We start from the raw sequence: 25,776 nt of genomic DNA on the forward strand, positions 1-25,776 counted from the left end.
ATCCTGCCTGAGCCATCTCCATTTGGTTTGGGTAATTAATACCAAAAATAAGTGTTTGTTTTCCCATTACTGTTTCAACGTTTCACTAGTAATACTATATTATTAACTGTTACCTCAATCATTTCTCAGTAACAATGTTTCCTATTATCGTCCAAATAAAAAGAAAACATGTAAAACAAAACATTTTAGCTTTTTTTTTCTTAGTGTGAACATTAAAGTTTTATTTGATCCAAAGAATTGAAATTTATTTATTTGCTTAAAATATGTGTATTCTGCTTGAAGTCCTGACCCACACATATTATGATCAGCAAACAAATCGTCTGAAAATTTATCTTTTGCTTTTTCCTGCTTAAAATGTGACTTAGATGGCAGACACAGACCTTCAGTCTCCGGTCGAGGATTCGCAGGAGGAACAAGCATCAGCTGTCCTCCCAAGCACCAGCTCTGAAGCTGGGCTGGACAGTTCTGCTCCTTCCCCTGACACGGGAGGGAAGGGAGTCCAATCTGCCCCAGAACAAAGCCTTGATCCTGGGCTGGAGGGCCAGGCTGGTCCAAAGGAAGAGGGAAAAACGTTCCTAAAAGCCAAACTTCCTCAGCTGCACCTCTGCAGAGGTACAAACAACCCCACTCCTGCAGGAAGTAAACTAACAATGAGGGCAGGGCTTTTAATACCAATAAATCTAAATGTTGGTTTCTGGGTTCAAACATCATGTAAGAGGTCTGGATGGTATAGTGAATACAATAGTGAGCAAAATAGGATGTAAATTGTAATAAAGTTTAAGTATACTACAAATGTTCCACAAGAATAAGCATGAGAAAATAATTACAGCCATTATCAGTAATACCAGTGATAACTTTCATGCATGGACCTAATTCACTTATTTTTATCAGAAAACTACACATATTTATCTGTCATCTAAAAAATATCGAGTTTCTTAATGTTACAATTTCTATTTTGATGTTATTCTTCTCTTATTCTTTGTTGATTAAAGTCGGATTAAAACTACATTTGTCAGCTTTCTGATTCTATTAACTAACAGTTGTTTAGCAACAACTAAATAATAAGACAACAAAGACTGAGGTGATGTTGGGCTGTAATATGAATTAGTTTATTTTTCTAAATATTTTCAGTGCTTTGTTTTTGTATACTCAAACATTTTTAAAAATCTGATCAGCACATGCAGTGGGAAGAGGTTACAGGAGAATAGGAGGGCAGAACCTGAGATCTGTTCATCACATGACGTCTCCAGCTCCCTCCCCAACCTCGGTGAGTGAACCATGATAACAATGTCACAGGATCAGATTGGATAAAGGAGTTTAGTTGGCATCATTGCTGGTTATCATTGTAGTAGTTTAGATCTCTCGCTGATACACTCCAGCACCAACCTTTTCAAAGAGGTTCGTCCACTTGGGTTGTCGCCATTACAACTAACGGCCACCAGAGGACAGACTGAGCAACTAATTTAATTTAATTTAATTTAATTTAATTTAATTTAATTTAATTTAATTTAATTTAATTTAATTTAATTTAATTTTGTTTTATTTTATTTAGTTTTGTTTGATTTTTAATTTAATTTAATTTAATTTAATTTCCTTTAATTTTTTTATTTGTTATATACTGAATTCCTGTGATCATTCACCCCTGGAAACCTGTGAATCATCAGTGTGTACGGTGAAAAGGTGTATACTATTCCTGGTATGTATTAACTCATTAATGATTGTTGACTGTTTAGATTAGTAGTAAACGGCAGACCGACACAGTTTATTACAAATGGGTAACCAGGTGAAGCTTGTAGGCGAACAGACTAGAGTTGGCATGCAGGTGGAGACCAAAACTGTACGTAAACATGACTCTGAATCGTCATTTTCCTGCTTCTTTTCTCTCCAGGTTTCTGGCAGAAGGACGATGCTGCTGTCCAATGAAGCAAGGAGGGAGATATTAAAGCAAGTGAAAGCTATGAAGGAGGAGAGGAGAGCAGCGCTGGACTCCAGACACAAATACCTGATCAACCGGCTGGCAGACAGTGTGACCCTGAAGGAGATGGAGGTGGAAGACGCCCTCATATCGGATGAAAAAGTAACCTGACGATCTAGTTCTTCAATAGCAAGTCTGGAGGAAATGTCTCTCTTCTGGTCTCACTCTTTGGATAATTTGCATCTTATTCTTTCAGTTCAGTCTGACTGATGATTTCTTTGCTGCAAATGGATCAAAGAAGCTAATTTTCTTCTATCAAGAGGTAACGTTGTGATTCAATTTATTGATATGAATCCTCTCCAGTAATTGCCTGTGTCTTACCTTTCATTTCATTTGCCCAGATATCTGTTATTTTTTCAATCTTTCTCTCTGTTTTCTGTCTTTCTTCCTAGAATTCATCTTCTAGTCAGTCCTTTGCAGATGAAGCAACCTCAGCTAAAGCTCAAAAGAAGCTCTTTCTCACTACAGGAACCTCTGAGGTAGGCTAACACAAGTAAAGTCCTGCATAATACAACTTATTACACACAAAGCAGTGTTCCTTAGAGTCAAAGAGGCCAGAAAGAGGGCAGTCAAGATATATTTTTACCAGCCAAAGACAACAACCCCTGCATGTATTTACTGTAGTTTTTCATTTAAGCTCCTTAAAGTGCAGCTGTCTCACATACCTGTCCGGTCTAATTATGCACAAACTCTGGATGTACATTAGGAGCAACATTTTACTTTTTGTTGCCAGCTTTATGGTCTTTTCGTTACCTTAATGTGTTTGTTTGCATTTACAAGTTGATGTGATTCAGTGATGAAACTCCACAAATTAAAAAAAGGGCTCTGCCATCAATGCTACTTTTAGCTTCCTTACCTGATATCAAGTATTTTCAGCCACATTTATGAATGCAAATCAGTTAGTAGTTTAATCAACAAATACCTTTTTTCCCCTGAGCTCAGAACAATGCTGAACCATTTGCTTATTATTGTCCTGCCTCTGAGATGATAACTGCTCCGGCTGAGTTTGTGTTGCATTTCTATGGATGGGAATGTTGTGCTTGCTGGTTGGCAAGGTGATTGGGAACAAATTAAGCATTCAGATTATTACTCATAAGCTTTGTTTAGTCACTGAATCAGACTAAGAAAAGGAGAAGAATTAGCGCTGAGCAGCTACATGCTAATAATGTTGTTATGAATCCATTTCTTCCCATTTGGCCTTTGTAGCACTTGTGTATTGATAGAATTAGGAAACTGGTTAGAATTTGGTAAAACTGCAAAAAAAAAAAAAATGTAGTTTGAGCTAAAATACTTCTTTTTTAAGTGGCATCATCACCATCATGGACACAATTTAACCTTTACACAGTTACTTCTAGTACCACTATAGATCACGTGTTCTCTATATTTTCCTTTATGATCACATTGTTTGATGAACATGTTCTGGGAAGAAGGGCAGTTCCTGCAGGTTATTTAGCTCTTTACGTGAAAAGGTCCACAACCAGACCTTGATTTTCCATTTTAAAGAATCATTACTGAACCTTGGCAGATTTTCTCTCTGAAGAATAATTCAGCATCCGTCTTGCATCCTTTCTCTTCTCTGAGATCTCTACCGCCAGTAAAAGTCAGCCTGATGTTGATTATGTCTTATCTCTTGCTCTGTCCCTTAATCTCTTCCTCAGATAATGTCCTCTGATGTTTCTTTAAATCAACCATGATTTTGCACATTCAAAACTTTCAGCAAAATGCAGGCAGCCCCAGGAATGCACATAATAGCGAGTCAGAAATATTCTTAAGGTCAGAAAGTTACATCGTGTTACTTTAAACATGGAACAAGTTTCACAGACTGTTTTGGAACTAAATTACTATGAAACGTCCAGACCAAAATAAATAAATAAAAACCTGGTCATCTTCCTTGATAACAAAGTTTCAAGACTCTGTACAGAACTGCTTCAAGAACCAGGGTTGATTTGTTTGGAAAGGGATAACAATTGCTTTATATGGACTCTGTTTAAAATTAACTATATTGACCTGCGCTTAGAACCTTTTAAATGAAGTTTCAATTGATTTTTGATCCATAAACATTCATCATATCTCGTGTTTGAGAATTATTTAAAAGGTATTTAAAAGATTTAATAAACCCCAGTGATCAATGCTTTATTCACTTCCTTTTGATTAGTGTCCGATCCAAGTACACCGGATTAAAATTAAAGAGAATCTTTTTGTTTTTCCAGCCTTTACTGGGGAAATGTCTGTTCTTCCTGAGAACCACAGATAAGGCCATAACCACTGCTAACATACAGCAGGTCGGTATCAGAAGAAGAGTCCTCCACTGGAGGTGTTTCGGGACAGTAGAGAACTGTGTAACATCTCATCTCTGCATTTGTAGGAGGTGAACTTTGGCATGTTGGAGTGCAGTGATGGAAACATCCTTAACAGCCTGGAAACTCTTCTTGCTCACATCATGTTACCATCCCTCAGATCACAACAGGTACACACCACCTTCCAGTTTGATTTTCCTCGTCACCTAAAGCAGCTTTCTCACTCTTCACAACTTGAATAAAACTTGTTTAATCAGAGTTGTAAGGTGATTAAAGCTCAACGCTGTAAAAACAAAAAAAAGAAGAGTGATGGAATCAAATTTAGATGTAACTCCTCCACATACCCAGTTGGACCACTCTCTGGTTTAACTCTTTGACTCTGTCCAGGTGTGGAGCTCTGTGCAGAACAACGCAGACGTCCAGTCCTTTTTGTCCTCAGTGGACCAGTTTGTTGTTAATCTGAGTTCAGCCAGAGTCAACCTGGAGAAAAGGTTCCAGCTGCATCAGCTTGAGCTTCCTGGTACCATTAGCCAACTGAGCAGCCCAGCAGACTACATCGCTGCAGGTAGGAAGCTCAGCAGCTACTGCAACCACTTTCATCCCCTACAGATGGGATTTATGACTCTTTGGGAGCTGGATCTTGAGGAGCCATTCCTTTCAAAGAGCTATTCAAAAGACTGGCTTATTCTTATTTTTTAATCTATTTTTTTAGATTATAATTAGGAGAAACTCATTTTTATCAAGGAAATAATCACTGTTAGCAATTATAAGGTAAGGTTTGGATCAGAATAATTCAAACTTACACACTCCACCAATATTTATTATGTTGATGGGAATTATTCTGAAATATTGGTTATAATTTCATTTGGCTTTTGTTTTTATAGTAATCCTAAGGTGGCTCCATATCCCCATGCTTTGACAGTGAGATCATTATTTTGAATTTTCCACCACCAAAATACTTTGTGGCGCAACAAAAACTAAGCAGGCTACAATTAACTAGGCTGTCCTTGTCTAAACGCTGGCTTCTTACTGGTACATTTTTGTCTATAAAACTGTTATTGAACTACTCCCTCCATACCTCTGCTTTTATCTCGTTTTAACTCAATGCACAACGGAAAAGTTGGGGAAGAGGGCAACGATGTACTCTCTTCCCTTTACTTGAAAAGGAATAAAAAACAGTCACACTTCAGCCCCTTGTTATCAAGCTTCAGACTCGTTATCAAGCTTCAGACTCGTTATCAAGCTTCAGCTCGTTATCAAGCTTCAGTCCCTCGTTATCAAGCTTCAGACTCGTTATCAAGCTTCAGACGCTTGTTATCAAACTTCAGACTCGTTATCAAGCTTCAGACTCGTTATCAAGCTTCAGCTCGTTATCAAGCTTCAGTCCTTATCAAGCTTCAGTCCCTCGTTATCAAGCTTCAAACTCGTTATCAAGCTTCAGTCCCTCGTTATCAAGCTTCAAACTCGTTATCAAGCTTCAGACGCTTGTTATCAAGCTTCAGACTCGTTATCAAGCTTCAGACTCGTTATCAAGCTTCAGACTCGTTGTCAAGCTTCAGACTCGTTATCAAGCTTCAGACCCTCGTTATCAAGCTTCAGACTCGTTATCAAACTTCAGACTCTCGTTATCAAACTTCAGACTCGTTATCAAACTTCAGACTCTCGTTATCAAGCTTCAGACTCGTTATCAAGCTTCAGACTCGTTATCAAGCTTCAAACTCTTGTTATCAAGCTTCAGACTCTCGTTATCAAACTACAGACTCTTGTTATCAAGCTTCAGACTCGTTATCAAGCTTCAGACTCGTTCTCAAGCTTCAAACTCTTGTTATCAAGCTTCAGACTCGTTATCAAGCTTCAGACTCGTTATCAAGCTTCAGACTCTCGGTATCAAGCTTCAGTCTCGTTATCAAGCATAAGAATCGTTATCAAGCTTCAAACTCGTTATCAAGCTTTAGACCCATTATCAAGCTTCAGACTCTCGGTATCAAGCTTCAGACTCTTGTTATCAAGCTTCAGACTCGTTCTCAAGCTTCAGACTCGTTATGAAGCTTAAGACCCATTATCAAGCTTCAGACTCTCGGTATCAAGCTTCAGACTCTTGTTATCAAGCTTCAGACTCGTTATCAAGCTTCAGACCTTTGATCGCCTCCCTGAGCTTAAAACTCTTGTCACAAACTTGTTGATGGGAGATAAGGGATTGTGCAGATCCTTTGCTGCATGCTATGCTGGGACACGGTGAATTTTCTTTGTTTTAATATTGTTTTAATGTGTGTTTTAATATTGTTAAGTGTTGTTTAATGAACTGTACTGTGAAACTTTCTTCGTGTTACTGAATTGTATTGTAAACTGTATTACTGATAATGGTTGTACCAGGCCAATCTCATAAAAGAGATAAATGGATCTCAACCATCTGCCTGGTTAAATTAAAGGTTAAATAAAATAAAATAAAGAACTTTCATGCAAAACAATTTTAGTCCAAACTTTTCACACAAGAATATTTTAGTAAATTAAAAAGCTCAAAATATATGAGCATAATTAAGAATAAAAAATTATATATATGAAATCTACTGTTCAACATCTTTTAAAACTACAGGAAAAATGCAGAAAGAAAGAAAAAAATATAAAAGTAAATTGAATAAACCTGAGTGACATCAGTTGCGTTTTGGATAGAACTACTTTCTACCCATAGATGCATTAATGGAGCGTGTTGGAAATCAGACACAGATTCAGGCAGCATGGACAGTTGTGTGTCCATATATGAGTGGCACGCAACTTCATTTCTCATTGTTCACTTTAAAGAGCCGTTTAAATGAATTCTGAATCGATTCTTTATTGTTATTTAACTGTGTTGGGCTGCTAAGGGACTCAAGGACTTAGCTTTGCTGTAATACTGAATATTTTACACTATATATGTATATTAATATGCACTGTCCCTTTTAAAAAAATAACTTAAATTCATGAATGTCACATCTCCATTAGACCCAAAGATTTAGTTCCCACTTTATCACAGTTTGTTGATAGAAAGCAGAAGCCCTCTAAAACAAGTTTACTTGCAATAAATTGTATTTAAAAAACAGAAACTTGTTTCACTTTGCAAAAGGGAAAGGTCTGATGATGACTAGGCGGTGTTCGCAGTACACTGGTGTCATCATTTCATTATTATTGCATATCAGTTGTTCAATTCCCTTTTACACACAAAATCAATTTACCTGCTTATTTTTTAAAAATAAAAATAGCATGGTGTCAAACTGTGGACTACACGGTTGCTTTGTTAAAACAGAACTTACTAACCTTAAGAACACAGTGGACTTAAAGTAAGATTTGTAGGGTCTTTATGAAGCTGAAATAAAAATAAGAACAACTAGGAAAAAAACTCAAAAATCCCTGTTTACTGAGAGCAAGTAATCAATCTTTAGTCTAAAGTTTAAATTAGGTACTCCTCAGACATGTCGTCATCAATATGTAGATGGAAAAATTAAACTTAATGTTTTTCCCTCAGCCAAAAACAGCGATCTGGTGGAGCAGCTGGAGGGTGTGGTCTCAGTGTGGACCAATCAGATCAGGCATGTGATGACAGAGAACGAGCAGATGAGGAAGGAGGCCCATGACATTGGACCCTCAGCCGAGCTGGAGTACTGGAAGAGACGCACGGTCGTTTTCAGCAGGTAGAACAACAGTTAACCTGCTCCATCTTCTGAACTGTTTTTTTAAGTACCTCTTGTCATGTTTACTTCTATCAGTCTTTATTTCATTTGCTTTTTCTTGTTGAGCCTTTTAATCTTTTGCCATCTGAGACATTTTCAGTTGTTATGTTTTCTGTCTATCACCCTAAATACCCTCAGTCTTATCAGGGTTGGTATTAGGCTACCCAATATCAGGCTTTAGTCTAAATGAACTATCGGTAACCAAAGGTGCTGCAGAGGGGGGGCGGGCATCCAAAGAGTCCACACCCACCATAAATTCATGTGAAAATAAGCAAATGAAAAGGAAATACAAATAGACACGTGTGAATAACGAGGTGAGAAGGAGCACAAAAAAGGAGCAAGTTTTTCACAGGTTGCATGCAGGCTGATGAGATTCCCACCCCTGCCGGGACACACCTGATCCATGAATTATTTTGTGTGGTGGCTTTTGACCAGCTGAGCTAATCTTAAACTTTTCCTGTATAACCACCCTTTTTAAGTGTAACTAAACCTGTTTAATTTGTGGGGATGGATCTTGTACCAAGGTAGATATAATATGTTCATCTTGGAATGATTTTACTTTGAGTGGCTTTTTTATGTTTACTATTAATGTCTGTTGACTTTAAACAGTGGTTCCCTAGCTGGAGGTTATGACAGGAAGGCTAAATAAAATGTATAGTTTCTGCATTGCTAGCAAAACATGGACAGTGTGTTGTAGGTCTCAAAATATCAGCATCTGACAGTGTGAAGCTAAACAAGTTACAACACTACTAGGGGAAGTCTCACCCTGAACACAAGGAAAAGCCTGCTGATTACTTTAGAAATAAACTATTTAGCTGTTGTATATAGCAGGGATGTTTTACTAAAACAGAATAAACATCCAAAACTAAACTCACCTGAAGCAGTCTGCAGAGTTTCCTGATTTAAACGCCTCACACCAGAGGGATTAATCCTTCCTTCTGCCACTGACATGGTTTTAACTATAGTTAACAAAGTAGCAGCCATTAAACTGAAGACTGTTTTTTATACGTTCCTTTGTAAGCATCAGGGTGCAGAGGGATGGGGAGGGGGCTTCACATTATTGTTGTCAATGAAAAGGGGGCTCTGTAGAAAAAGTTTGGGAACCTCCTTCTTGGGTAATAAAGATTCATTTATTATCCTTCAAATCAAATTTTTGCAGCAAAATTTTATTCATGTTTCCTCATGTCTGGTCTGTTTAACTGTGTTCAGTGTAGGTCATGCCAATAAATCTTAATAAGTCTCTTTATTTCTTGTGTGTGCCAGTATGTTGGAGGAAATAAAGCACCCGCTGGTTAAAAGGACGTTGGGAGTTCTGCAGGTGGCCAAATCTCGGACAATAAGAACCTGGAGACAGCTGGTCGGCGTTTTAATGGCAGTTTAGTTAAATTACATAAAGATATGATGTTAATGTAATAACTGATTCGTTGATTGTTTAAGGATGGGGACATCACTGTTGTGGCTAATGAGGCGAAGGACAACGTCAAGTATCTTTACACTCTGGACAAGTTTTTTGGGCCACTGGACGAAAGCACTCCGGTAAAAGATTAACTAACTCACTGGTTAAAACCTCTTCATGTTAAAAAATAGATTGTAATTGTTGTTTTTACATTATTAAGTAAAGGTTACTATTTGATAAAATATTTTTAGGTTATTTAGTTATTGATAATTAAAACTATTGGTGATGAACTTATGTGTTGTTTTAGAAACTGAATGAAAAACATTTTATTTATCTTCTGAGGGAAAATGCAGTGTTGTAGTAAGCCTTTTTAAATTAGAAATGAAAATAGATGAATAAATAGTAATATTTTAATAAGAAATTGACTTTTTTTCCTGGAAGTTAGCATCACTAAACACTGAAAGGACGGTGCTCAATAGAATAGTCTCACTTTTCTTTCTGGTTTAAATTATTTAAATACACTAGTATTTGGTATTTGACTTTGCAAACAGTGAATATTGTTCATGTCACAGTTTAAACTTTGTTTTTGAATTTCAGCATAAAAAGGTGAAGACCTGGTGTGTGTATATAATGTATATATGAGCATAAAGTTAATCCTAACTGACCTAAAACAGGAGAGGTTTAGTCTGATTTAATTTCCAACACTGTATGTAAAGGAGGGGGGTATCTTTGTTATTTCCTCTACACTGTATATTTTCTGTGTCTTGATCAGATTAAGTTCAGATTTTCCTCTGATAGTGTTAAACACACCACTGCTGAGTTAAGCCATTTCCTTCCAGACTCAGACTACTTAGACGGGGGAAGATGATTTTTTCTCAAACACATCCAATTTCATCTGTTCCACTCCAACAGACCAGTGCTCTGGAGCACCTTCCCAGTCTAATGACCAGTATCAGAATGATCCACATTGTCTCTCAGTACTATAACACTTCTGAGAGGATGACATCTCTACTGCTGAAGGTAACCAACCAGATGATCAACACCTGCAGGAGCTACTTGTTTCAGGGTGTGAGCCGCATCTGGGACCACAGCAGGTACTGTCCTAAACTATAGACCCTGAAGCCGAACATGTGTAAACAAGACGTGATGCAAATAATAAACTAAATAAAGTCAAAAAGTTCCATCAGAAATAATTTGATGTAACAACAAAGATTCACCCACACAAAGTTGGACCAGAACAGATTGGGAATCTGGATCAAATGAAATGAGCTGACATCTGCCATCAGATTTAAAACAGCTGCAAAGAAGTGAGCAGTTTCCAGCGAAGACTCTAAAAGATGTGCAAGTCTTCCATCTAATTATTCCCACACCGTTAGACTGACCAGTTCTGTTTTCAGCTTCTTGTCCATCACTGATACAGCCCACAACTGCGGAGTAATCAGAGTATTCCTGTAGATGACAGCTCTCGGGCTGTACTGGAAGTCTGAGGTGTACCGCCTTAAGAGAGAGGATGAGAGTACACCCCCTTCTGCTGCGGCAGTCTCATAAAACTGTGGAGGCTGATTTTTTTTGTGTCCGGTGTTGTGTTTTACAGGCCGGTGTTATTACAGCGAATCTCTGAGTGTCGCAATCTGAACATGGAGTATCAGAAAAGCTTCCAGAGTGTCCGAGAAAAACTAAAAGAAAACCCTGAAAACAGACAGTTTGACTTCAGGTAAACAACAACAGAAGCTGATAATGCTGTTTTTTAGTGCCTGGAAATGGTGACCTTTCTGTCTTTTTGGAGTTTTTGTTTAGTTTTGTTTTTTTATTATTTTCCTGTCCTGCTCAGTGAGAACTACATCTTTGGGAAGTTTGATGCTTTCTGCAGGCGTCTGGAGAAGATTGCTGACATGGCATCCACAATGGAGAGCCTGGCTGCTCTGCAGAGCATAAAGGTGGCCTGAATGATTGTAAAAGAGATGATATCGTTGTTCTCAAACCAAAGCACTTTCATTAATCAACTGATATGCCTCAAAACAAACATGAATAACTATTTGCACAAATGAAACTCTGTGCAACAGGAACAACTCCATTCTTTCAAAAGTGTCCTTTTTAAGGTTTTTACTCCATTTTAAGATTTATTTCTATGTTTCTGTTTATTCAGCACTGTGCAGAACTATTGGTCCAGTCTACATGTTTTTATGCTTCTCTGTCCAGTATGGGTCAAAGTCATATACTAAACATCACAACTCATTCAGATTCAAACTGAGCTCAGGTGTGTTGCAGGTGGAAGGGATTGAGAAGATCTGCACTCGCTACCACACCATCGTCTCCATGACTAAATCCAAGACCTACGACATTCTAGACCACCGCAAGCTGGAGGTACCTTAAAATTAACAAACACTCTCCTCAGGCCAGTCGGTTTTATGCTTCACAGGGAGGGAAAAAAACATGAATACAAGCTGAGAACGTTAAAAAAAATTAAATATGTGTCAGTTTGACAGTGACTATGCAGACTTCCAGCTCCAGGTTCAGGATTTGTTCCAGTCTCTTCGGTCTCTGTTGGACTTCTGGTTCCATCGGTCTCTCACTGTGAGTTTAACCATCACAGTTCTGATTATGATGGGAGTCATGTGTTAACTTTTAAAGGTGTAGTATTCAGTCCTCATGGAAGGAAACGCTCCAACATTCACTCCTTCCTCAGAGCGAGTGTTTGTGTTCCAGACGGAGCGGATGCTGGAGCTGCTGGTTCTGTTTGAGTCTGGTCTGGGATCTTGTCTGGACCTGAAGCCGCATTACCTGCAACTGCTGCAGCGCTACAGCAGAGAGCTGGAGCTGCTGAGGAAGACCTACCAGAAAGAGAGAGAGAACCCCCCCACCGGACGCAACCTCCCGCCGGTACACATACCTGTTTGAGTCTCAGAGACATCACTTCTTTTACTGCCCTCATGCACCGAGGGCTGAGTCGTTTCTGCTGCTTTTAAAGTTTGATTCTTTTTTCTGCTGTGTGTCAGTCTGGCTCTATCTCCTCTTTAATGTTGTAATTTTCTAATAAAGGAAGGAAAAAAGCCCCCTCTGGAAATGTCTTACACAATATTTGACAACTCAAAGTTAAAATTAACTTTATATTCTTGTTAAAATCTGGTCCCCGAACTTCCTTTTTTTGTAGATTATCAAAGTAAATGTGTTAAGCTGTATAGATGGTTAAAGATGAATTGTTGTCGGTCTTTCAGATGACAGGCAGGATCCTCTGGTGTCATCAACTTTTCAGGAGAATTGAAGCTCCCATGTTGATCCTGAAGAAGAAGCTTGACATCCTCAAGGTCCAAACTTTGATTCTACCACGTCAGTCATGTTGGTATCATTTACCAGTATGAGTAATTCTGCATCTCTGGTTCTGTACCAGGGACCTGAGATGAGTAAAGTCATCCAGAGTTATAACAAGTTGGCCATGGAGTTGCTGCAGTACGAAGTTCTGCACGTGCAGGGGTGGAGTCAGGCTGCAGAGGGCGCACCTCACCGGCTTAATGCCACCCTGCTGGTCAGACATGAAAACAAGGTGCAGAAACTGCAAGCTCAGCTTCATGACCAGATTTTATATCATACTCTGTTTTTTTTAATCAAACAAGAGTTTCTGGTTATGCTGCATTGAGTATTTTGGATTCTGTAAAAATAGTTGATTTCAGTTTGGAATGCATGGTGGTGTGGTGGTTTGGTCCCACCGTCTAAAGGCATGCATGTTGGGTTAACTGGTGACTTTAAATTATCCCTAGGAGTGTGTGCGAGTGTGAATGGTTGTTGGCCCTGCGATGGACTGGTGACCTGTCCAGGGTGTACCCTTCCTCTCACCAGCTAAAATGCTGGGATAGGCTCCAGCTTAACCGCGACTCATAATGGACTCAGAGAATGAATGAATGAATGAATGAAGTTCATAGCTTCATGATGAGAGTTTACCATCCCCTGAAAATACTGGCTGCTGTAGTAAATCTTCAGACACGTTTTGTTTGTTTGTCAGGAGGTTTTGGTGAACCTGGACCCTGTGGTGCTGGAGGTGCTGCAGGAGGCGCTCTGGATGACCAAACTGAACGTCACCGTGCCAAAAGTCATCCTCAAGATGACGTCCAGACAGACTCAGATTAAAGCTTTGTACAACCGGTGAGAACAGCTGTAACTTCAGCTCTTTGATGAGCTCTTTATTTTTATTGGTCAGTTGCATTGTTCATGTCTGCTATGATTTTAATTGAACTGGAATTAGATTCAGCTTTCCTGATGTTCCTACATGGATCATCTCAGCTTGATTTTTCACTCTGCACAATTGAAACTGTATTTTTTTTAGTTTGCTTATTACTTATTTATATATATACACTACTGTTCAAAAGTTTGGGGTCACTTTGCCATGGGATTCAATAGGGAAGTGACCCCAAACTTTTGAACGGTAGTATATATATATATATATATATATATATATATATATATATGCTAAATTTAATCAGTTTAAATTAAAAATGAAAGAAATCACAGACCTCCTATCAGTTTTGTGCAGTTTTTCCTGTATCTTTGACTTATTTTTACTCTGATTAGATGTCTGCTGTTGGTGAGTGACTTGTTTTCCTCATCGAATTCTCTTCACCAGCCATGATTTTTATTTTGAACTCCTTATTTGCTGCTCCAGGCTGATAGAGCTGCTCCAGGTCTACAGCTCCACCATCAGCAGGATCCCACCTCTCATCCTCCCCGTCATACAGCCCTTTATTGGCCGTGTGGAGGTGGCTCTTTTACCTGGACTCACCATGCTGTCCTGGACTTCTCTGAATGCTGATGCATGTATGGGTTGGATTGTTAGTCTGAAGCACAGAACAATACTGTCCGATTCAACAATAATACTAGAGCTTGTAAAACATGGATTTCTGTTCAGTCGTAGATGATGTGTATGAGGCTCTGAAAGAACTGGAGCATGTGGGTAAAGTGGCCTCAGATCTGTTGGAGTGCCGCATCGATCGGCTGTTTGAGTCCATGTCATCCTGCTGTCTAGTGGTTCTGCCCGAGGAGTCCTCTGTCCCTCCTCAGGACCTCCTGCTGCAGACGGATCTTTCTGTCCAAGCTGCTGCCGTCACCCTGAGCTGGTGATGATAAAACAACACAACACTCCTACATACACACACCTTCAAAGAATCATTACAAAGAGACTGGTTATGTTTCTTTATTTTCCCTTTAAAGCCTGAGTAAAGTAAAGATAAAACAAACAAATGTGTTAATAACCACCAAGCTAAACATGAATAATTAAAGTTTCATTCATCTGCTCTCAGATACTAGCTGGCAGATCTCAGGTTAGCTCAAATTAAATAAACTAACAGACTGCTTAGATGTCAAATCGCATTGCAGATTTTAAAGCCCCACTTGAGCCCCACTTTTATTATTAATATTATTTATTAATTAATTAATTAAAAAAAAAATTTCTCTTCTTTTTTGCTCTTTTTGCACTCCCTACAGTTGTGGGATGGAACATCATTTATTAAATCAAATCACTGCCGAAGGTGGCAAAAGCACCAAAAATTAAAAGCTAAGATTTTTAATAATGTCACATAACTTGGCAATAATAAAACATCGTCATATATGATCATATATTTATATATAAAACTTAACCTACAAAAAACAAAATAATTTTGTTGTTTTAGCTAAGCAGCATTTATTTTTTCTTATTTTAATGTATGAAATCAACAATATATATAATTTACATCAAAGGAGCTTTTAATCTCTTTTTAACAACTATACTGTTTTATATTTGAGTTCAGCTTAGTTTCCTTGTTTAGTCATCTAAGTAATTTGATTTTCACTATTATCGTTATGAATTTATTCCAAAAGCACTTCAACATATAAACATATAAATAAAATAACAAAAACAGCTTAAAACCATTAAAAAACTCTGCAAACAATAAAAAATATTACAACAGATAAAATCTATTTCAAACAATAAAAGCAAAATAAGATCAAGTCTTAATTTATTTTGAAGGCCAATGAGTAGAAGTAGGTTTTAAAAATGGACAGTGAAGGGGTCTTTTGAATGTGCAAAGGGAAACTGAAGGTGATGCTGTGGGCACCACGTCTATATGTAGGTATGGACATAAGAGAAGAAGCAGGATCTGGGAGAAATTTATTCTTTGTTTGATGGCTTGCAACAAATAAATGAATCACCTAAATCTACTGCGTTTACTTGGACAAAGGACTTGTGTCCATGGTGCATCTTTGAATTCATGCTATTGTGTGTTTTTGTGTGTGTGTTTATTAAAACTCTATTTATAATGAAGGTGTTTTTATCTAGTTGCTGTGTATAACATAAAGAAATACAGTGCTGGGCTGAAAACCGAAGGTGTAAGCTACAGTATTACATCATCCATGCACTCCAAGCTTGAAACAAACGTTATGTGTGTTCAGGTTGTGAACGTACATAACAAAAGATGATCCACTTTAATGCCAGTCAGGAGCACATAGATACTTCAGTTGTCGTCCACGTTTGGAATAAGTTATGAACATGGTTCATTTGTGCAGCTAATATTGTCATGGTGGGTTTGTCGTGCATGGGGCTCAGGAGGTAAAGTGCTTACTTTTTGACACGAAGGGTTGCCAGATCTGTCTCAAACTTCCCAGTTCTGTGTGTCATATTCTTTGGCAAAATATTAAACCCCATATTTTCTTGTTTCTTGTTTATCTTGTTTGGATAAAACCAAATTCCATGTAATGTCATGGATTCAGCTGGGATATCAGAAGTATGAGGTGGAGCAACCAGCTGGGGAAAAAGACAAAATGTTGGTGTTGATCCTTAACTCTCCAACTCTCCCTCAGGCTCTGCACAAACTCAACCTGCTGATGGCTGGCTTTATTTCCCATATATACAGAATCCCCCTTCATCATTAGTTGGGATTTTAGGCTAATCAGAAAACCAGCTCATATCGGTTAAGTAGTCCTCATCCTGTTTACCAGACTCATGTCCATATACACACTCTCAGTCTTAGAGTGTCATTGTCTGTGCCTCGGTACCCAGCATGCTTCAGATGTTTTATCTAAACACAGCTTAGAAACTGTTGAATTTATAGGTGTTAAATGGTAAAATAATCAAATGTGATTTAAAACTCCACAAAGGAATGAACCTGCTGTTTGTGTGCAGTCAGAGTCAGCAGGTGGAGAAATATGTGTTTGAACTAATTGATGAGATGAAGAGGAGGATGAAGGCAGCAGAGAAGGTCAATCTGGAGGTAAAATACACACAAACAAGAAGAACATTGAGTCTGAACCAAAAATCATTTTCTTTAGTTTACTCCTCTCCCGTTTCCTTGCAGGGATTTTTCCAGTGTCTCCATCCAGACTCCAAGCAGAAGACTCGCTGCCTGTCCTGCCTTCCCTGCCGGTTCTACAATCTGATTGGTCAGCTTTGGCATCGCAACACTGAAGCTCTGGTCACAGGTCAGTTATTTTCTTCCTTCCAACTGGATTTTTTTTCCTGTGTTGGTTCAGTTTTTGTTTGCTTTATATGTCCTAATTTGTTTTGTTTTTTTCTCTCAGCCACTAAATCCTCCCTGGACACTCTGAGGAGGAGACTTCATGCATCCAAACACCAGCTGTCCTCCTCTTCCTCCTCCTTTGCATCCTACAGCAGTCATTCACCTCTTCCTCTTCTCAGCACCTCAATCCAGCTCGCCATCCCCAACATTGTCCTCAAACCCAGTCTAGAAGAAATTCAGGTATTTTTGTATCCAATCTGTCGTAAGTATCAGCCCTCTGTTTCCTCCTTAAACTCCCCCTGTGGTGTGTTTACTTAACATGAAAGTATTTTGGTTTATTTCAGACTGCAGTAAATAAGCTGGTGACCGTCGTGTTGTCTGCAACCAAAGATGTCCCTCTGTGGACATACTGTCAAATGCAGTCCAGACAGCAGCAGGTGAGCTCGTCTTTCATCACTTTTTATTTGTTTGTTTCTTATTATTATTTATTTTTAGGCAGCAGAGCGAGATCTTCTTTTAAAATGATTAACATTTCACTTTCCTTCTCTGTCAGCTGGAGCAGGCGGCGGTTCGAGATGCAGGAGACGAGCTCCTGGTGAAACCAGCAGTGCTGAGACCTCTATGCCGACAGCTGGCCGAACACAAAGACGTCGTCAAGTCAGTCCGACTCACCACTTCCATAAAAACCAGAGCTCAGATCATGAAGATTTAATGTTCATCTGATGTTCATCTGATCAATGCTGCCACAGGGTGATGGTCACGCCCACCTTCTGTCAAGCCCTTAAAAAATATTTTAGAGATAAAAAAAAACTCTTTTTAAAGTTGCTCATAAAACAGCAAGAAAATGGGAAAAACACATTTTGTGACCTGCATTATATTAAACTCTGAAACAGGACTAATAAATACAGTGACTTATCATAAACCAGTTCAGTAAAAATAAAAAAAAAAACATAAAACCCAGAAGTGCTGTGGACTGTGAAATTAAAACCTTGGTGTCTCAGTCTGATGCATTTCATTAGAAAAGAAAATATAAGTACAAATGTTTGGTCAACTCAAACATTTTTAACATAATAATAATAATGATGATGGTGATGATGATGATGATGATGATAAAAATAATACTTATTATTATTAAGAGTTTTACTCAAATAGGAAGCTGGTTTCATAATTGCATTTTTATGAGTTTGTAGATTTACATACTTTTTCTAATGTAAATTAAACTCTTTAGAATCTGTTTTACTCAGTCAAAATATGTTACAAATCCAGTGGAAATTTTTCTTTTTCTTTAACTTAATGATGAAATAATCCGTAAACCTAAATATAACACAGGCTCATTTCTGAATAAATTAAACATGATGACCTTTTTCTTTTTTATTCAAATGAACTATCAGCTGTTGCAAAGTTCATACTGATATTAAAGGGCTGTCCTTCCCAAACATTTCCTTCAGTTCACATGTGAAAATTTGCTCCTTAAAGCTGAGTTCGGACTTTAAACCCAGATTAATTATTGACGCTGTAACTTCAAGTTTTCTGATCAAACTTGGCATCATATATGTCCAGTGAAACTTCCCCCATCACAGCAACTCAGCTGATTTCCATCAATCTTCCTCCAAAGCCATGAAATATCCTTCACTGTCCCACTTGTCCTTTTATTTAGGGCATATTTTCAGCCCTCTTCTTCTTTATTGTCGTTGTAAAACTCACAAACAAAATTCAGCTCATTCAAGAACCAGGTTCCATTTTCAAACCAATAGATATTAAAAAGTAATAAACAACAATCCATCCATATCGCACATCTACTCAGTAAAAATGGATGATAAAAAGTTAATTAAGCACACATTACAACACAGAGTTGGGTGTGATAATGTCTTCGGGAAAGAAACTGGTGATGAATCTTGCAGTGCGTGTTAATTATTAACCCTTATTGTGTTGCTGCCGTTTGGAGCAGGCTGGTGATGCAGCTCAGCTCCATCGTGTCGTCTTTAAAGGCTCCGGCTGCTGATGCTCTGAATGAATGTGGCCTCTTCTCTGCTCTGTGGAACCAGGTGTGTGTGTGTGATTGAGTGTTTGAATGTTGTTGTTGCAGAGCTGCACTAACAGATGTGTTTTTAGGACCCAGAGGAGCAGGTGAAAGTCTTCCTGCAGTCCGAACCCTCTCTGACAGAGTTCAGCTCTCAGATCTGCTTCTACTCTGTGAGTTAATCTGCATTTCTGATCGTTAATATCAACCAATCAGCTGTAAAACACCATTTATCTCGTTACAGAGGAACCTGGTAGCAGCTACTAATATTCTGTTCTTGATGACAGATTAAGGATGGGAATGTCATCCATTTTGATGATAATCAAATTGTGATGTGTGGGTCATACAGTAGCGTCTCCAAACACGCAGCTCTTGTGGGATGTTCCTGGTCAGCTGTGATCAGGACTGAGCAGAGCTGGTGAACCAGAGATAGTTTTATGGGAGAGCTGATGGTCACAGAGAGGGAAGATGGACTCATGTTGTCTGAATTAATAGAAGGCCTTCTGAAGCTCATATTGTTGAATAAGTTCATGCTAGCGGAGATCTAAGAACACACAGCATGTTGGGGCTACATAGCTGTAGACTGGTCAGGGTGCCAGTGTTGATCCATATCCATCACTGAGATATGTCAACAACGTACAAATGAACATCAGACCTTTTACATCTTGAAGGTCAGGTTCAAGTCCATCATTTACCTGGAGAAGACATAACTCCACCACCAACTATAGGAATAAAATCCAGCCTGCAGGGGCAGGGTGATCCATCCATCCTACCTGCTTATTCCAATACATGGTCACTGGAGCCTGTCCTAGTGGCTAAGGCTGGGCAATGCTGCAAATTTTAGTATCGATCCGATACCATGTAAATTCAAAAAGTATCACTGATACCGATAGTGATACTTTTTGCTTGAAATTTCACAATCATTTAATGATTTTGCCTTTAAATATTGATGATTATTATCATAATCAAACACAGTATAAAGATTCACATTCTTTGGCTTTTTGCCCCCAAAGCAAAAATATCGATCTCATCATGCTGGTATCAGTCAGTACGGATACTCACCTTGGTATCAGTAATATCGATATTTGGGTCCAGCCCTACTAGTGACTAAGAGGCGAAAAGAGCATGCACACTGTAGACAAGGATCCAGTGGGCGTGATCATGCTTTGGGCAAAGTTCTGCTCTGACATTCCTGCAGTTTTTATTGTTGGATTTAACACCCAAACCAGCCATGGAAATCCCTTCATGGCAGCTCTTTCAGCACTCTGCTTAACTATAACAATGCTTGAAGAATAATTTGAGAAACATGATGAATTCCAGATGTTGACTTGGCCTTAGTCTAATCAAGTATCTGCAGGATATGATGGACAAGCAGTTCAGTCCGTGGAAGCTCTGATCACAAGACTTAAAGGATTTAAAGGATCAGCTACTGACAGTTTGGTACCAGACACAGAAAAAATGCACAAGTTTAGAAGACTTCAAACCTTGACAGATCAGAGCCTTTTGCATTTATAACACTGTGTTTATAATGAGATTTTCACAAATGATGTAAACATCTGCAACTGATGATCAAAGCTTAAACTTGAGCTGGAATGTGAATCATTCTTTTTACCTGTGATGCTTTGCTGCCCCTGCAGAAGCTGGAGGAGCAGATTTCAGAGCTGCCAGCGTTTTACCAGGTGGGTTCGATACGGTCTGACACCGAGCAGCTGAAGCTAGCTCTCACTCAGGAGTGTCGTCTCTGGAAACGAACCTTTGGGGCTGCGCTCAACAAACGTGCTTCCACCAACATGAATGACATCCTGTCATTCATGGACGGGCTGACAAAGCGGCTGCAGCGTCCAATCACAGACCTGGAGGATGTTCAAGAAGTAATGGCGGCTCTCAGAGAGGTCAGCCAGCATCTGATTGGCTGCTTGCATCCAGTTAACTTTGCCTAATCAATTACTTCATGCAGTAATTCATTCACTACAATTATTTCATCCATCTATTTCTCCACCTATTTACCTCCTCTCTGTTTTAAGGTTCGGGAGGCGGAGGTCCACATCGACACCACCATCGGGCCGGTGGAGGAATCCTTCACTCTGCTGCAGAAGCATTGCCTGGCCTTCAGCGACGGGAATGCTGAGCGCGTGGACGGCCTGACGTACGCCTGGAAGAACCTCAACACTCTGGTGAGATGCAGGAGGTGCATCGCTAACGGTCCTGACCATACAGAGGCATAGACAGGTGTGTGTGTGTTGTGTTTCAGGTGGTGCAGAACCAGAACACTCTGGTGAAGATTGAGCCCAGCATGAAGGCTGACCTGCTGGCCTCGGTGCAGAGCTTCCAGAGCTGCGCTCAGAGTTTCTGCACCGACTACGACCACAGGTTAAACGCACCCTTCAGGAACATTTCAGTTAGGATGAAACGGAGCGTGTGCAGATAGAAAAAAGTGTGTGTTCATGTTGGCATGTCTAGAGGCCCTGGCGTGGAGGGAGTGGCTCCAGCTGAGGCCAGTGAGCGGTTGGAGAGTTTTCAAGCCAGGTTTGATCAGCTGTGGAGGAAATACATCACCTACTCTGGAGGAGAGCAGCTCTTCGGACTCCCTGTTAATGGTGCGACTGACTGACTCACACCGTCCTCCTCCTCTTTATCCGTCCTAATCATCCTTCTCCTCCCTGCAGAGTATCCAGAGCTGCAGAGGATCAAGAGAGAACTCTCCCTGCTGTCCAAACTCTACAGTTTGTATAATGCGGTCATCGACAGCGTCACCGGTTACTATGACATTCTGTGGACTGACCTCAACATCGAGAAGATCAACATTGAGCTGCAGGAGTTCCAGAGCAGGTGGAGCAGAGGAATGTTTTGACGATGCTGGTCAATTTTAACAATTAAGTGTAATCTGATCAGCTGAGGCAACACTGAAAAGGAGTCAGTAAAGATGGCACCAACAGTGGCATAGTTACATTACTGCACCTCTTGTCTGAGTTTTCAGGATCAGGAAGCTCCCAAAGGCGCTGAAGGAGTGGCAGGCCTTCAGAGATCTGAAGAAAACAATTGACGACTTCACTGAGACGTGTCCTTTACTGAACATGATGGCCAACAAGGTAGCACAGACTTAACATTTGTATTATTCTCTACAAAGGAAGTGAACACCAGTTTTCTGACTTATGAACTTTTGGTTCAGGCGATGCTGCGCAGACACTGGACTCGTCTCAGTGATCTGACTGGTCACAGTTTCCAGGTGGAATCAGAGAGTTTCTCTCTCAGAAACATCATGGAGGCACCGCTGCTGAAATACAAAGAGGACATTGAGGTAATAACCTGACTGCGCTGATGATTTAGCTACACAATCAGAGATGTTCTTCAAAGCAGGAGAACAAACATGGTTACAGTACTTTCTATAAACAGCTTATTTTCGGTGTTGATTCTGCACGTCTGTTCTGTATGTGTATGCAGGATCTCAAGCTGTGCAATCCCACGGGGTGATTTTAAACTTATTTTAAGCACAATGGAAAAGCATTAAGGTCTTGTTCCTGCTTTTAGTAACTTTTAAATCCACTTTCTTTAGTGTTTGTATTGTTTTGTATATCTATTATTACTTGTGGACATATTTGTGGACAGGTCCTGAGAAACTGGATGGAAATGTCCACGATGCCTTAAAAATATGAAAAATTAAATCAAATATTATAAAATTATCTAGAATACATACAGTATTTTAACAAAAGTGAAACGTCCAGAATGACATTAAATTAAATGAATAAATTGTTTTTTAAGTATTGAAGGAAAAGTATGACGATTATCATGAAATTATAATAAGATTATAGACGTTTAAAATTTTACATTATTCATTATAAATTTTATAGATTATAAGAAAAATTCTGAAAGTGAATTATGACCCTAATCATCATAAGTCGGTAATATCGATGATGATGATGATGATGATGATGATGATGATAACTGGAAGTTGGAATATCTTTCTGATTTTTGACCTGTCTGGATCAGGATGTTTGCATCAGTGCTGTGAAGGAGCGCGACATCGAGGCCAAACTTAAGGACGTGGTGGCCGAGTGGAGCGGACAGACGCTCAGTTTCGCCACCTTCAGGACCCGAGGAGAACTGCTGCTGAGAGGGACTGAGACAGCCGAGAAAATCTCCATGATGGAGGACAGTCTGATGGTGCTGACATCCCTGCTGAGCAACAGGTGGGGGGTGAGGAAAAAGATGAGGAAGGGAGGAATAAAGAAAAAATGGGAAAGAATTAAAGGTGAAATGAGGGAGTTTGGAAGGAAAAATTAAAGGGCCAAAGGAAAGAGGAGGGAGGAAATAAGGGGAGGGAAGGAGGAAAAGAAGGAGAATAGGGAAGAATGAAATAGTGAGCTGGAAAACGAAAAGCAGAAAAAAAAGTTAAAGGATGGAAGAAAGTACGAAAGTAGAGAAAGTAGATGGTATAAAATGATAGAATGATGAATGGATTGATTAATTAAGGAAGGAAAAAAGAATGATAAAGAGGTTAAAAGCAAAGAAATGAGCCAGAAGGAAGGCAGAGAGCTTTAAAAAAAAAAAGGAAAACAAGAATAGATCAAGTTAAGGATAAAAAATAAGAAAAGTAGAGCGATGTAAAAGAATGATGAACTCTGAGACTAATAGAAGGTAAGGACGGGCAAGTGGAAAAGGAAGTAGAAGAAGATGTCTGCTGTCTGCAGGTACAACGCTCCATTCAAACCCTCCATCCAGCTGTGGGTCCAGAAACTCTCCAACACCTCAGAGATCATCGAGAAGTGGTGGTCGGTTCAAAACCTCTGGATCTACCTGGAGGCTGTGTTTGTGGGCGGAGACATTGCCAAACAGCTTCCTCAGGTTAAAATGAAGATTCGAAGTGGTTCCAGTCGACATGTTACTTCATAAAATATTAAAGAAAGGTGTTTGTTTCTACTCTAGGAGGCCAAACGTTTCCTAAACATTGACAAATCATGGCAGAGGATCATGCAGCGAGCACATGAGATTCCCAACGTGGTGCAGTGCTGCGTGGGAGACGAGACGCTCAATCAGGTGCAGCCCTCTGACGATAATGCTCAGCTATCATTGATAAATCTGAATTCTTGATTCAGACCGGCATCCTTTTCCTCCTCTTCCTCCTCTTCCAGTTGCTCCCTCACCTGCTGGAGCAGCTAGAACTCTGTCAGAAGTCTCTATCTGGTTACCTGGAGAAGAAACGCTTGGTGTTCCCTCGCTTTTTCTTTGTGTCTGACCCCGCCCTGCTGGAGATTCTGGGCCAAGCCTCCGACTCTCACACCATACAGGTAAGACTCAGCAGACCCACGGCTCAGACAGGTCTCATTAAATGTGATTTTATTTGCAACATTTTTCTCTGAAGCCATCTTTGAGTTCAAGCCTTTCTCTGTTGTGTCTCAGACTCATCTGCTCAGTCTGTTCGACAACATTAACCGAGTGGTTTTCAGTGAGAAAATCTACGACCAGATGCTCAGTTTTCAGTCCCAAGAAGGAGAAACTGTGGAGCTGAGTCAGCCTGTTCTGGCACAGGTAAACACACCTGACTAAATTTTCCAGTCTTTCAGTGAGATGAAAACAAATTTTTATTAAATGCCAAAAGTCCTGTAAGGTTGTTGTGTTGACTGAAATGTTGGTAAATAGGGGAACGTGGAGGAGTGGTTGGGACAGCTGCTCTCAGGGATGAGGCAGACCCTCCACAGCATCATCCGTCAGGCTTACCTGGCCATCAGTGACTCCGGGTGGAAGCTGCTGGAATTCCAGTCGGCATTTCCAGCTCAGGTTGGCCTTCTGGGAATCCAGATGATCTGGACCAGGGACGCAGAAGAAGCCTTCGTCCTCAGCAAATCTGACAAGAAGGTGCTTTTAATTTTACATCATGATTTTTCATGCTATTGTCCCTCCCCCCTTTCTGACTCCCATGTGATTGGCTCACCAGATCATGCAGTCAACCAATCAGAAGTTTCTGGACCTCCTCAATGAGCTCATTGACATGACGACCAGGGAGCTGAGCAGGAATGAGAGGACCAAGTATGAAACGCTCATCACCATTCATGTCCACCAGAGAGACATCTTTGACGACTTGGTGGGTCACAGAGGGACAGATACGTTTAAAATGGTTTGATACTGATCAAAGCAGCTGACCTCATTTCCTTACATCAGGTACATCTGAACGTACAAACTGCTTCTGACTTTGAGTGGCAGAAACAGTCGAGGTTTTACTTCCTGGAGGAGACGGACAGGTGCGTCATCCAGATCACAGACGTGGAGTTCAGCTACTGCAATGAGTACTTGGGCTGCACTGACAGACTGGTCATCACGCCACTGACAGACAGGTACTCTAACACCTGACACAGTGGGTGATACGATGCCTTCAGGGTTCAACCAGAACTTAAAAAATGTTAAAATTCTGTCCAGGTGTTACATCACTCTGTCTCAGGCTCTGGGGATGAGTATGGGTGGAGCTCCAGCTGGTCCAGCAGGAACAGGTACCGTAATGTACGACTGCAGAAATGGCTCTGTTACAAGGTGTTTCCTTAACTTTAATTTGGGAGTGTGTGTGTGTGTGTTTTCAGGTAAAACAGAGACCACTAAAGACATGGGTCGGTGTCTGGGGAAATATGTGGTGGTTTTCAACTGTTCAGACCAGATGGACTACAGAGGACTGGGACGGATTTATAAAGGTATGTGATTACGTCAGTGATGCAAGACCATCACACATCATGAGTTATATTATAAGTCATTATTAGTCTATACAGTTTAATAAAATGGACACAGCTAACTGTCAAAAGATGGTTCTCAAACCTGTTTGTCAACCAAAGACTTTAGCATGTGTGTAAAAAACTATTAGCAACAGAAAGCTAAACTTGGAGAAAATGTAGATGTTTATGATACAAACCCAATTCAGTTCAT

The 25,776-nt window shown here is 39.8% G+C and overlaps 1 protein-coding gene across 1 annotated transcript in view; it reads left to right on the forward strand.

The window, feature by feature from the left end:
- The first annotated feature begins 372 nt into the window (after positions 1-372).
- dnah5l (dynein, axonemal, heavy chain 5 like) overlaps positions 373-25,776 on the forward strand; it is a 55,932-nt gene continuing 30,528 nt past the window's right edge. Inside the window, exons 1-46 of the mRNA XM_041967915.1 lie at positions 373-612; positions 1,176-1,267; positions 1,889-2,077; positions 2,172-2,237; positions 2,368-2,454; positions 4,186-4,257; positions 4,341-4,442; positions 4,660-4,837; positions 7,772-7,937; positions 9,240-9,333; positions 9,414-9,512; positions 10,285-10,466; positions 10,967-11,086; positions 11,204-11,309; positions 11,641-11,736; positions 11,851-11,946; positions 12,079-12,252; positions 12,588-12,677; positions 12,761-12,913; positions 13,370-13,509; positions 14,027-14,178; positions 14,270-14,477; positions 16,517-16,604; positions 16,689-16,812; positions 16,912-17,090; positions 17,195-17,287; positions 17,404-17,507; positions 18,799-18,895; positions 18,963-19,043; positions 20,508-20,762; positions 20,895-21,044; positions 21,122-21,240; positions 21,331-21,467; positions 21,537-21,699; positions 21,848-21,959; positions 22,040-22,168; positions 22,858-23,057; positions 23,559-23,712; positions 23,794-23,904; positions 24,000-24,155; positions 24,268-24,396; positions 24,508-24,723; positions 24,803-24,949; positions 25,027-25,199; positions 25,282-25,352; positions 25,440-25,547. Coding sequence (XP_041823849.1) covers positions 1,238-1,267; positions 1,889-2,077; positions 2,172-2,237; positions 2,368-2,454; positions 4,186-4,257; positions 4,341-4,442; positions 4,660-4,837; positions 7,772-7,937; positions 9,240-9,333; positions 9,414-9,512; positions 10,285-10,466; positions 10,967-11,086; positions 11,204-11,309; positions 11,641-11,736; positions 11,851-11,946; positions 12,079-12,252; positions 12,588-12,677; positions 12,761-12,913; positions 13,370-13,509; positions 14,027-14,178; positions 14,270-14,477; positions 16,517-16,604; positions 16,689-16,812; positions 16,912-17,090; positions 17,195-17,287; positions 17,404-17,507; positions 18,799-18,895; positions 18,963-19,043; positions 20,508-20,762; positions 20,895-21,044; positions 21,122-21,240; positions 21,331-21,467; positions 21,537-21,699; positions 21,848-21,959; positions 22,040-22,168; positions 22,858-23,057; positions 23,559-23,712; positions 23,794-23,904; positions 24,000-24,155; positions 24,268-24,396; positions 24,508-24,723; positions 24,803-24,949; positions 25,027-25,199; positions 25,282-25,352; positions 25,440-25,547 — 5,896 coding nt within the window. The 5' untranslated portion in view covers positions 373-612; positions 1,176-1,237. The remainder of the gene's footprint in view (positions 613-1,175; positions 1,268-1,888; positions 2,078-2,171; positions 2,238-2,367; positions 2,455-4,185; positions 4,258-4,340; positions 4,443-4,659; positions 4,838-7,771; positions 7,938-9,239; positions 9,334-9,413; positions 9,513-10,284; positions 10,467-10,966; positions 11,087-11,203; positions 11,310-11,640; positions 11,737-11,850; positions 11,947-12,078; positions 12,253-12,587; positions 12,678-12,760; positions 12,914-13,369; positions 13,510-14,026; positions 14,179-14,269; positions 14,478-16,516; positions 16,605-16,688; positions 16,813-16,911; positions 17,091-17,194; positions 17,288-17,403; positions 17,508-18,798; positions 18,896-18,962; positions 19,044-20,507; positions 20,763-20,894; positions 21,045-21,121; positions 21,241-21,330; positions 21,468-21,536; positions 21,700-21,847; positions 21,960-22,039; positions 22,169-22,857; positions 23,058-23,558; positions 23,713-23,793; positions 23,905-23,999; positions 24,156-24,267; positions 24,397-24,507; positions 24,724-24,802; positions 24,950-25,026; positions 25,200-25,281; positions 25,353-25,439; positions 25,548-25,776) is intronic.

This window comes from Melanotaenia boesemani, chromosome 18 (genome assembly GCF_017639745.1).
Source record: "Melanotaenia boesemani isolate fMelBoe1 chromosome 18, fMelBoe1.pri, whole genome shotgun sequence".
NCBI classification, from domain to species: Eukaryota; Metazoa; Chordata; class Actinopteri; order Atheriniformes; family Melanotaeniidae; genus Melanotaenia; species Melanotaenia boesemani.